This window comes from Nerophis ophidion, linkage group LG12 (genome assembly GCF_033978795.1).
Source record: "Nerophis ophidion isolate RoL-2023_Sa linkage group LG12, RoL_Noph_v1.0, whole genome shotgun sequence".
NCBI classification, from domain to species: Eukaryota; Metazoa; Chordata; class Actinopteri; order Syngnathiformes; family Syngnathidae; genus Nerophis; species Nerophis ophidion.
In genome coordinates, this window is record NC_084622.1 from 31,160,509 (window position 1) to 31,172,438 (window position 11,930).

Genomic DNA, 11,930 nt, shown 5'->3' on the forward strand with positions numbered 1-11,930 from the left:
CAGGTGCAGGCTCATTTAGCATGTTTTCCTGTGTGTTGGATGGAGTGGAGAGGCAGCAGAGCCATAAGGCTGCATACAGGTTAACACATTTAAACAGGTTTACAATGGAACTGCTGACTGGTGTTAACCAAGACTGAAATGCAGCTCTTTACCTGTGTTTAGGTTTGTACCCCGACATGCTGATGAGCTGTACCTGGAGACAGATGACCCGGTCTTAATTCTCAAGCAGTCTGAGGATCTGTGGTGTCAGGGTTACAACATGAGGACAGGGGTTACTGGAATTTTCCCTGCTTTCTACGCCGTCAGGGTGGCCAGAAATACTACCAAAGGTAAAAAATTCAGATTGAAAGAATGATGAGTTTTTTAAAGAAATGTCAAGAGCACATTGACAAGCATAGTCAGTAGATCAGTCACATTTTGGGATTAAGTTGAAGTAAATACAGGGCCAGTATTGATACCGATAATTTTTAGTTGGGCTGTCAGTCCTCATGTGATTAATCACAAAAATATCACATTAATCTTATATATACTCATATTAATCACACAATTTATGCGAATGGTTACCTGAAAGGCGGCACGGTTTGCTATATGGTCAGTGATCGGATAAATGCATATATCAGTGCAAAAATTAGTGAGGATACTGTGACTGGTGTGCTGGCTGGCAAATGTCACTTCAAAATACACCCTGACTGGACTTTAGTTAAACTGTTAACACGTTTTGAGAAAATAAATGCTGTGCATTCAAGTTTAAATCTAAAAAAGTTCCTGTATGACATTCTGACTATAAGATTGAATTTGTGTCCAAATATTGTGGTATTTTTTCAAGTTAATTTAAATTATGCAAGTGCGTAATAACCAGTGATTTACCATGATTAGTCCGAATTCAAAAGTAGGACTAATCAGATTTTAAAATAAATAAATTGACAGCATTATGTTTTACTTATAATTTTTTCATGATTTTGCCTCTAATTCGATGCTAATAATCAGAATACAAAACAGAACAGAAGATGATTTATCTTAGATATTCTGTTGTGTGGCCGAGGACTCATTCTTTGGGTTTGTAAACAACATAACAGTATGAACAATAAAATAAAAACACAGATATTTGTGAGAATCAACATAAAAGAGAACTGACAAATATTGATCTGATGATATCATGGTAGTATATTTCCAACACTAGCTATGTGCACATAGACACATTCAATCAGATTAAAAGCCTAACTTGAATAAAAATGCTTCATCTGAACAAGCCATTCGGAATATTCTGACCCGAACACACACATTCAGATCAAAATTTCATTCTGATCGAGAGGTGTGGTTTATGCCTAAAGTCATTCAAATTCGGGTTGTCTTTACTGCACATGTCTTTGATGTCAGATATACTTTGATGGTGGAGAGGGGGCTAAATGTAATAGATTGTCTTGCTGCTGTCTCCTCCTGTTCAACATGTTCAGACGTAGCGTTATATATATATATACAGTTGTGTTTGCTGCTTTTAAACAAGACTAGCAAAACAAAAGTATGTTATGAAGTGAAGTGAAGTGAATTCTTTTTATATAGCGCTTTTCTCAAGTGACTCAAAGTGCTTTACATAGTGAAACTCATTAACTTAGTTACTTTTAAACCTGTGTGGGTGGCACTGGGTGCAGGCGGGTAAAGTATCTTGCCAAAGGCCACAACGGCAGTGACTAGGATGGCAGAAGCGGGGATCAAACCTGTAACCCTTAAGTTGCTGGCACGACCGCTCTTCCAGTGTCATGTATAGATGTAACAATGAAAGAAGGGATCCAGTTGTCGTCTTTAACGAGCTGTTTTATTCACAAACTTGCAGCTAATACAAGTGCTACCTGCTAGCCTCAAACACATGCACAGAATGTTGTAACATGAAGACGCGCCACAACCCGTAAATAATCTCAACATAAAAAGCACAGAATAGCTACATTTAAGTTAAAGTACCAATGATTGTCACACACACACACTAGGTGTGGTGAAATTTTTCCTCTGCATTTGACCCATCCCCTCGTTCACCCCCTGGGAGGTGAGGGGAGCAGTGGGCAGTAGCGGTCCCCGCCCGGGAATCGTTTTTGGTGATTCGACCCCCAATTCCAACCCTTGATTCTGAGTGTCAAGCAGGGAGGTAATGGGTCCCATTTTTATAGTCTTTGGTATGACTCGACTGGGGTTTGAACTCACAACCTACCAATTTCAGGGCGGGCACTCTAACCACTAGGCCAGTGGTTCTCAAACTTTTCTTAGTGATGTACCCCCTGTGAACCTTTTTTTAATTCAAGTAACCCCTAATCAGAGCAAAGCATTTTTGGTTGAAAAACAGAGATAAAAAAGTAAAATACAGCACTATGTCATCAGTTTCGGATTTATCAAATCGTATAATTAGAATTTTATTTATATAGCACTTTTTCTCTAGTGACTCAAAGCGCTTTGTGCAGTGAAACCCATTATCTAAGTTACATTAAAACCAGTGTGGGTAAAACTGGGAGCAGGTGGGTATAGTGTCTTGCCCAAGGACACAACGGCAGTGACTGGGACGGCGGACGCGGGGATCGAACCTGCAACCCTGAAGTTGCTGGCACGGCCGCTCTACCAACCGAGCTATACCGCCCCACTGCATAGTGGTCTTTCTTGAACTATTTGGAAAAAAAGATATAAAAATAACTAAAAACTTGTTGAAAAATAAACAAGTGATTCAGGGAAGGCGTGGCACAGTGGGAAAGTGGCCATGCGCAACCCGAGGATCCCTGGTTTAATCCCCACCTAGTACCAACCTCGTCACATCCGTTGTGTCCTGAGCAAGACACTTCACCCTTGCTCCTGATGGGTGCTGGTTAGCGCCTTGCATGGCAGCTCCCTCCATCAGTGTGTGAATGTGTGTGTGAATGGGTAAATGTGGAAGTAGTGTCAAAGCGCTTTGAGTACCTTGAAGGTAGAAAAGCGCTATACAAGTACAACCCATTTAATTATAAATAAAGATTTGTACACATAGAAGTAATCATCAACTTAAAGTGTACTCTTTGGGGATTGTAATAGAGATCCATATGGATTCATGAACTTAATTCTAAACTTTTCTTGACAAAAAAAGAAATCTTAAACATCAATATTTATGGAACATGTCCACAAAAAATTTAGCTGTCAACACTGAATATTGCATTGTTGCATTTCTTTTCCCAGTTTATGAACTTACATTCATATTTTGTTTAAGTATATTTATAAAGACTTTTTGAATTGGTGCTACTTTTAGAATATTTAAAAAAAATTCTCACGTACCCCTTGGCATACCTTCAAGTATCCCCAGGGGTACGCGTACCCCCATTTGAGAACCACTGCACTAGGCCACTGAGACAGCATATTGAGAGGTAAAACAAAAGCAGTGAACCGAAGGAAAAATTATAAATAAATACTGTATTAACTTTGGACAAGCAGAAATACACAATCCATGTTTGTTTACAGTGGAAGTCAGCACCTGCGGTGAGCGAACTCGTCAAAAAGATGGCGCCATACCACAAAGAAAAACACACCTTTCCGTTTATGTTAGGTTCTGCGCATGTGAAAGTAAAGTATTCCGATATAAGGTGTCATGCATGAAAATGCATGTCACACATCTTTTTTTTTTCAGGGTCCATGTACATATTAACATTCTAATCCGAATGATGATCAGATGAAATAAATAATGTCCATGTACATGTGGCTACTGATACTATCTTTGGCATTGATAAGACAGATATTTGAATAGATCCGCCAACCCCCAATAGGTACCATCAATTGTCCAATGCCTCACAGTAAGAAGGGTTATATGCTTTGCGTTTTCCCAGGCAGACTGTAATTGTGGCTTCATAATCCATAAGCATGGAATGTGAACATGACGGTGACTTATACAGTCATAAAAGGAGACAAGAAAACTTTGCTTTTTTTTTTTGCTTGGGCTTATATTTTTTCTTTACCTATCTCTTCACAGGGCAAAAGGATGGTTGGATTGAACAGTTCCTGGTGCGATTCTTGGGTTCCGTTCAAGTTCCCACCCAAAAAGGCAACAATGTGCTGTGTGCTGCTATGAGGAAGGTAAATATACACAGTACCAAACACTGTAATCCCACCTCAAGTCTATGTGTCAGTATTACGCTCATTAATGTTGCATAACAGTTGTCCTCCTCTACATTGCGCTTCAAATATCGCTTCACTACATTGTGGACTTTTTTAAAGCATATTGTATATGGTTTTGGCCTAAATTAAATGTTAAAGTAAGTTTTATTTAAATATTAAATGTATTGCAGTTCAGTGTTTGCCTTATTTTCTAATGTTATGTTGTGGCAATCGATAAAGCTATTCACTAAGCGGGACTTCCGTTTCTGATTTAAGGGTGACAATGCTAATAACAACAGGTGGCTAAGCTTGGCCAGGATAAACAAAAAAAGCTTGGTGCTTTTTTTTAAACTTTATTTTCAACTCCTGCCTCATCAATAACACATTTCCACAAAACAACAGCGGGACGTAGCTTCAGAGTCGACGCAGCACTTCAGTCAGAAATCAGCAGCTCCCTGACCAATGTGGAGATTAACTCTTTTGATGTATGTCATCTTTGATATCAACAACACAGTTTTGGCGTGAGCGATGTGGAATGATAATGCAGACACAGATTGCTAACAACGCGGAATGTTAACAACAAAGCAAATGGTTGTAGCTGCGACTGTCAAGTTGACCAAGTTTTTGTAAAACAACACACACCTGTGGTTTTAACACTCAAAGCCCAGTTCTAACTTAAAGGAATTAACCAGAACGTGGCGAAGTATTTCCATGTTGTGGCCGGGTAACGATCATAGCAATGAAACTTGGAGGATCCTCTGAGCTATTAATTAGTGAGTCCTGTAATCTGCAATAGAACACACTCAAGGGGTGAAACGAGTGTAAAGGTGACTATGTTTAGAGGGCTCTAGTAATGTTTGTTTGTATTTGTTTATTTGAAGGACAATGTGCAGTTACATTAAGAAGATGGCTGCACCATTTTGTCAACCGTTTGTTTGTGGTCTAACTACAAAAAAATTGATTTATCAATAATAATCCTACTTTGTGGAAAGTAATTTACCACGGTTATGTCCGGTACCACTAATTAACCGCGATGAACAAGGGATGAATGTAGATAAAAATATAGTAAAATAGCAACAAATAATTAATACTTATGTTCATTGTAAGCAGCTGTAGCTTTTAGGTATTGTACTTGGTAGTTTACCAGTGGCTCATTGTGCGAATAACTTTTTTCCCCCACCCAAAGTCAACTGGGATAGCCTCCAGCTCACCCATTACCAGAATGAGAATGAGCAGTATAGAAAGTGGTTGGATGATCTGATCATAATGCCAATTCCACTTCCAAATGGTTTTGGAGTCTGTATGTTATCAAAAAGGGACATTGTCTGTGGTCAGTGTGGAATAAAACAGTGGGATTTGCAAAATTGATTTGTATTTAGAACGATGTACCTTTTGCCAATCCTAATGTAAGACTTTATTACACTTGGCTAGAGACTTAGACTTAGACTTAGACAAACTTTTTTGATCCACAAGGGAAATTGTTCCACACAGTAGCTCAGTTACAAAGGATGGAAATGATAAGGATGGAAAGGATAATGCACACAGGGGCACCAAAAGAGGGCAGAAACAAAAGGTATAACGTAGAATAGAAATGTATCATAGTAGCAATATAAAATATAACATATATGTCAAAAGGGACAAGCGGTAGAAAATGGATAGATGGATATTATATTATATTATATTATATTATTATATAATATGTACAATATATGACAAATACCAATTACCATGTACAATATTACAGTATATGTAACAGCTGTAGCATAAAATAAAGAGTAGATCCAGCAGAAAATATGCATTTTAATCAAAGAGGGGTAGCTAACATAGAAGCAGTCAGGCAATAGACAACTATAATCTACTGCTGTATGGCGTGTGATTATACAGCTGGAAAGCTTTGGATTTGTGCAGATATATTTGTTTGCGTTTAAAGCTTTTCATTATGCATGCAACTGGCTTAACTGACTTTGGAAAGGGTGATTTTATTGTACTTCTTAACTTTTTGTGTAAATGTTAGAAGGAATAGTTATTTTTTTTAATATCAGTATTACACATTGTGACGTCTCCTGATGATTAAATTTTATTTATTCTGGTTAGCCGCTAATTTCTGAAACAGCACATTTCAGCTCATGCAGTGGATCTTCTTAGTGTACGCTCTTTGGCAGTGATTTTGTAAGTAAATATTGGAATATTAAGATTTCGGTCGACAGTGTTTATGCTCCTCCTGCTAATTGTTGTTTGACAGGTTGAGTGAAGGATTATGTAACAATTGAACTCCTGTGCCAACAGGTTGCATACAACAGGCGGTTTGCAGGACAGCCTCCCTCAGCCTGTGTGCTCGAGGTCAGTGTGAGGGGTGTGAAAATCAGTGTCCAGGACCAGTGTCACTCTGCTCACAGGGTAAGTGTGCATATTGACCTATGAACAGGAGAAGAGTTAGAAAATAGTTGGTCTATAATGTATAAAATGTTGGCAATATTTTGCTACTTACTGTTCAGTCTCAGTAACCATGGTATTGGTCTGATTTAAAGCCCATGGAGCACCGAAGCTTAAACTATATAATCAATCAATCAATCAAAGTTGATTTAAATAGCCCTTAATCACAAGTGTCTCAAAGGGCTGCACAAGCCACAATGACATCCTCGGCTCAGATCCAACATCAGGGCAAGAAAAAACTCAACCCAATGGGATAAAATGAGAAACCTTATGTTTTTAGTGTACCACATAGTATACGGATTGAATGGGGAAAAAGTGACAGCCTCAATTTGAAGCACAGAGTGACCTACTATAGTCATTTACATATTTGTTTTAATTTTGTTTGGTCTCTGTCAGGGAGAACAGTGTTTCCATTTCTTCCATTTGAAGAACATCTCCTTCTGTGGCTGCCATCCAAAACACAGCAAGTAAGTTAAGGTCCCACACTTTTATCATGGTATTACTTACTCTCACAGTCTGTTAGAGGGGACCTATGATGAATTTTGCCTTTTCTGACTTATAAATGTTGTTACAATGTTGGATCGTCGTTTTAACTGTGCTGACGCATCAAATCCTAAGGTTCATGCATTTTGGCGTGAACTTGCATGCAGTTTTAGATACCTCTGTTCGCGTAGGTGGGCAATCTGGCTACATTGGTGATGTCACAAGGACGTAGATGTACTTATTTAGAATTTAGGTCAAGCTCTCAGCCAGAGGGGGAGGACCTCCTGCTTCAGGATGTTAGGAAACAGAAAAAAAAGTAAAGTATTATTTTCATACAATGTTGGTATGCACATGCAGTGATATAAATATTGCTGAAACAGCTTTTTATGCAAGTCTTCTTACCTAATATTGTGACTAAGTGAATCTATTTTTAAACAGTGTACATTTTCAAAATATTAATTATTATTAGGGATGTAACTGTTACAAAATGTTGCGGTACGATATTATTATGGTATCTGTCCCACCCCCTAAAAAGATTTAGAAATGACTTAGTGTGTAAATTGAAGTGGCAGGATTGTTTAGGATAAACACACTTACTGTAATTGACTGTAAACATAAAGCTCAAATGCCATCCATCCATCCATTTACTACCGCTTATTTCCTTTGGAGTCGCGGGGGGCGCTGGTGCCTATCTCAGCTACAATCGAGCGGAAGGGGGGGTACACCCTGGACAAGTCGCCACCTCATCGCAGGGCCAACACAGATAGACAGACAACATTCACACTCACATTCACACACTAGGGCCAATTTAGTGTTGCCAATCAACCTATCCCCAGGTGCATGTCTTTGGAAGTGGGAGGAAGCCGGAGTACCCGGAGGGAACCCACGCATTCACGGGGAGAACATGCAAACTCCACACAGAAAGATCCCGAGCCTGGATTTGAACCCAGGACTGCAGGAACTTCGTATTGTGAGGCAGACGCACTAACCCCTCTGCCACCGTGAAGCCCATTAGGGATGTAACTGTTACAAAATGTTGCAGTACGATATTATTATGGTATCTGTCCCACCCCCTAAAAAGATTTAAAAATGAATTAGTGTGTAAATTGAAGTGGCAGAATTGTTTAGGATAAACACACTTACTGTAATTGACTGTAAACATAATGCTCAAATGCCATCCATCCATCCATTTACTACCGCTTATTTCCTTTGGAGTCGCGGGGGGCGCTGGTGCCTATCTCAGCTACAATCGAGCGGAAGGCGGGGTACACCCTGGACAAGCCGCCACCTCATCGCAGGGCCAACACAGATAGACAGACAACATTCACACTAACATTCACACACTAGGGCCAATTTTAGTGTTGCCAATAAACCTATCCCCAGGTGCATGTCTTTGGAGGTAGGAGGAAGCCGGAGTAACCGTAGGGAACCCACACAGTCACAGGGAGGACATGCAAACTCCACACAGAAAGATCCCGAGCCCGAGATCGAACCCTGACTACTCTGCACTTTCGTATTGTGAGGCAGACGCACTAACCCCTCTTCCACCGTGGAGCCCTAATGCTCAAATGTTCTTATCATATTTATTACCTAAAACATGTATTTTTAAGTGCAAAGAGTAGTGCAGCAACATCCAATGTTACAAGAAAATAATACAAATAACCTACAGTTGAGTGTCTTTAAATTGAAATGGTAAACATGCAGTTTAAAACAATAATGTTAATTTCGGTATCTTTCAAATTTTACTTTCTAAGAAGTTGTTGACATGTTTTTATATCAGTATGGAAAATGCCGTTTCTCAGAAAAGTTAACTCACAATTGAACTTTTAATAATGTAAATACCTTTAGAAATTAATGTTTAATAGGCGCCAACGCCCCCCGCGACCCCGAAAGGGAATAAGCGGTAGAAAATGGTTGGATGGAATTAATGTTTAGCCTCTCTTGCTTCAAATATATATTCCCTAGGTGCTTGATTAAGTGTCTGTTTTGGCTTGGAACGCTCGAGACGCGCTTTATTACCTCAGCCAAAGTTTTTTTTTCTTTTTTCGCCAGGGTGTGTTCGTCTGTTTGCTAGTGTTACGGTCACTACGTTATGGTCTAGTCTATAAGGTATGCGTAGCGTAAAAGACTTACTTGTTCTTCTTAAATAGTTTATTTAAAAAAGTAATGTTAGTTGAAATTATAGTGTAGTTAATGCAGCGAGTCGTGGCAACATATACGAGTGCGCGGTGATCAGCTGGGCTTGTAATCCGAGAGAGAATCTCCCAAAAACTGCCCTCACCAAGTTTTTGTTCGATACCGTCCTTCTTCACAACATTATTGTGAAGATTTTGAAACTGCAATACCGCGGTATCTACGATACTGTTACATCTATAGTACTTTTATAGAGGGTGGCGCCTGGTTTCATTTGCAATCTGGAATTGCAGACAGACTCCAAAATCGGTTGTAAGAGTGACTGTGGAGCAACAATTATGCCAAATGTTCCCCAAAGCATATCAAATACATATGTTCTCTAGACCAGTGATTTTCAACCAGTGTGCCGTGGCACACTGGTGTGCCGTGAGAGAACGTCAGGTGTGCCGTGGGAAATTATGTAATATCTCCTAATTAACCATTGTCAGGTGCCTGCTGTAATAGAGTGCGGCAGACAATGTAATACTCTTCTATTTCAGTAGGTAGCAGCAGGGGGCGATAAATACCTGTAAGGACAATCGAGTTAGCGCTGCGTGACAGTGATAGTGTGGGATCGCAGCAAGAGGAGGCGAGCAGGTGACAGTGATGGAGAAGTTTTTGAGAAGGGAAAATGTAAAAAATGTAAATACTCATTGAACTGAAACAAGATCGGGGTTTAAAGCTAAACATTGCTGAACTTCCTTTGGACAGTTTTTGGTTATCTGTTGCCAAGGACTTCCCCATTCTGGCCAACAAAGCCATTTTGACATTGCTCCCGTTTTCAACCACATATCTATGTGAGCTGAACTTCTCAAGCTTGACTGCGATAAAAACTAAAAACAGAGAGAGACTAAGAGCTGTTGAGGAAGAGCTTTGTGTGTGTCTTTCTACCATTTCAATCAATCAATCAATCAATGTTTACTTATATAGCCCTAAATCACTAGTGTCTCAAAGGGCTGCACAAACCACTACGACATCCTCGGTAGGCCCACATAAGGGCAAAGAAAACTCACACCCAGTGGGACATCGGTGACAATAATGACCCAGTGGGACGTCGGTGACAATGATGACTATGAGAACCTTGGAGAGGAGGAAAGCAATGGATGTCGAGCGGGTCTAACATGATACTGTGAAAGTTCAATCCATAATGGATCCAACACAGTCGCGAGAGTCCAGTCCAAAGCGGATCCAACACAGCAGCGAGAGTCCCGTTCATAGCGGAGCCAGCAGGAAACCATCCCAAGCGGAGGCGGATCAGCAGCGCAGAGATGTCCCCAGCCGATACACAGGCAAGCAGTACATGGCCACCGGATCGGACCGGACCCCCTCCACAAGGGAGAGTGGGACATAGAAGAAAAAGAAAAGAAACGGCAGATCAACTGGTCTAAAAAGGGAGTCTATTTAAAGGCTAGAGTATACAAATGAGTTTTAAGGTGAGACTTAAATGCTTCTACTGAGGTGGCATCTCGAACTGTTACCGGGAGGGCATTCCAGAGTACTGGAGCCCGAACGGAAAACGCTCTATAGCCCGCAGACTTTTTTTGGGCTTTGGGAATCACTAATAAGCCGGAGTCCTTTGAACGCAGATTTCTTGCCGGGACATATGGTACAATACAATCGGCAAGATAGGATGGAGCTAGACCGTGTAGTATTTTATACGTAAGTAGTAAAACCTTAAAGTCACATCTTAAGTGCACAGGAAGCCAGTGCAGGTGAGCCAGTACAGGCTTAATGTGATCAAACTTTCTTGTTCTTGTCAAAAGTCTAGCAGCCGCATTTTGTACCAACTGTAATCTTTTAATGCTAGACATGGGGAGACCCGAAAATAATACGTTACAGTAATCGAGACGAGACGTAACAAACGCATGGATAATGATCTCAGCGTCTTTAGTGGACAGAATAGAGCGAATTTTAGCGATATTACGGAGATGAAAGAAGGCCGTTTTAGTAACGCTTTTAATGTGTGCCTCAAAGGAGAGAGTTGGGTCGAAGATAATACCCAGATTCTTTACCGTGTCGCCTTGTTTAATTGTTTGGTTGTCAAATGTTAGAGTTGTATTATTAAATAAAGTTTGGTGTCTAGCAGGACCGATAATCAGCATTTCTGTTTTTTTGGCGTTGAGTTGCAAAAAATTAGCGGACATCCATTGTTTAATTTCATTAAGACTTTCCTATTTCTGCCTGGATATCCATTTTTTGTTCATCGAAACAAGCCCAGGTTTCACACTAGGTAGAAATTATATTATTAACTATATGTATTATATACTGTGTTTGAGTGTCATGTTGTGTCATTTTGATTGGTGGTGTGCCGCAGGATTTTGTAAATGTAAAAAGTGTGCCGCGGCTCAAAAAAGGTTGAAAATCACTGCTCTAGACCACAATGAAGTGTTTTAAATTGAGATTAAAATCATCACAGGTCCCCTACATGTGTGGTTTTAAGTCTGTGCCAGCTAAAAGTGATGCTGATTATTGCGCTGCAGGTATTTTGGTTTCTTCACCAAACATCCTGACCAACACCGCTTTGCCTGCCATGTGATGATGGCAGATACAAGTTTACATCCTCTGGCTAAGTCAGTTGGGTAAGGTCTTCTTTGCTAAGTCTTTCATATGTTCTGTAACAATGGCTGATAAATATGCTGCGGCAAACAACTTGATGGTCAAATGAAACCGATTAAACGGCACTGCTGCTCATTTGTGATTCAATCAAAGTGAAACATTTTTAAATTGATTTTTTACTGAACTGAACC

General features: G+C 40.0%; 1 protein-coding gene across 2 annotated transcripts in view; it reads left to right on the plus strand.

Moving 5' to 3' along the window:
• The window catches only part of LOC133563303 (C-Jun-amino-terminal kinase-interacting protein 1-like), a 39,438-nt gene that overhangs the window by 19,829 nt on the left and 7,679 nt on the right, over positions 1-11,930 (plus strand). For both annotated transcript variants that reach the window (XM_061917363.1, XM_061917364.1), the window contains exons 6-11: positions 4-79; positions 163-329; positions 3,971-4,074; positions 6,382-6,492; positions 6,925-6,995; positions 11,664-11,762. In XM_061917363.1, coding sequence (XP_061773347.1) covers positions 4-79; positions 163-329; positions 3,971-4,074; positions 6,382-6,492; positions 6,925-6,995; positions 11,664-11,762 — 628 coding nt within the window. The remainder of the gene's footprint in view (positions 1-3; positions 80-162; positions 330-3,970; positions 4,075-6,381; positions 6,493-6,924; positions 6,996-11,663; positions 11,763-11,930) is intronic.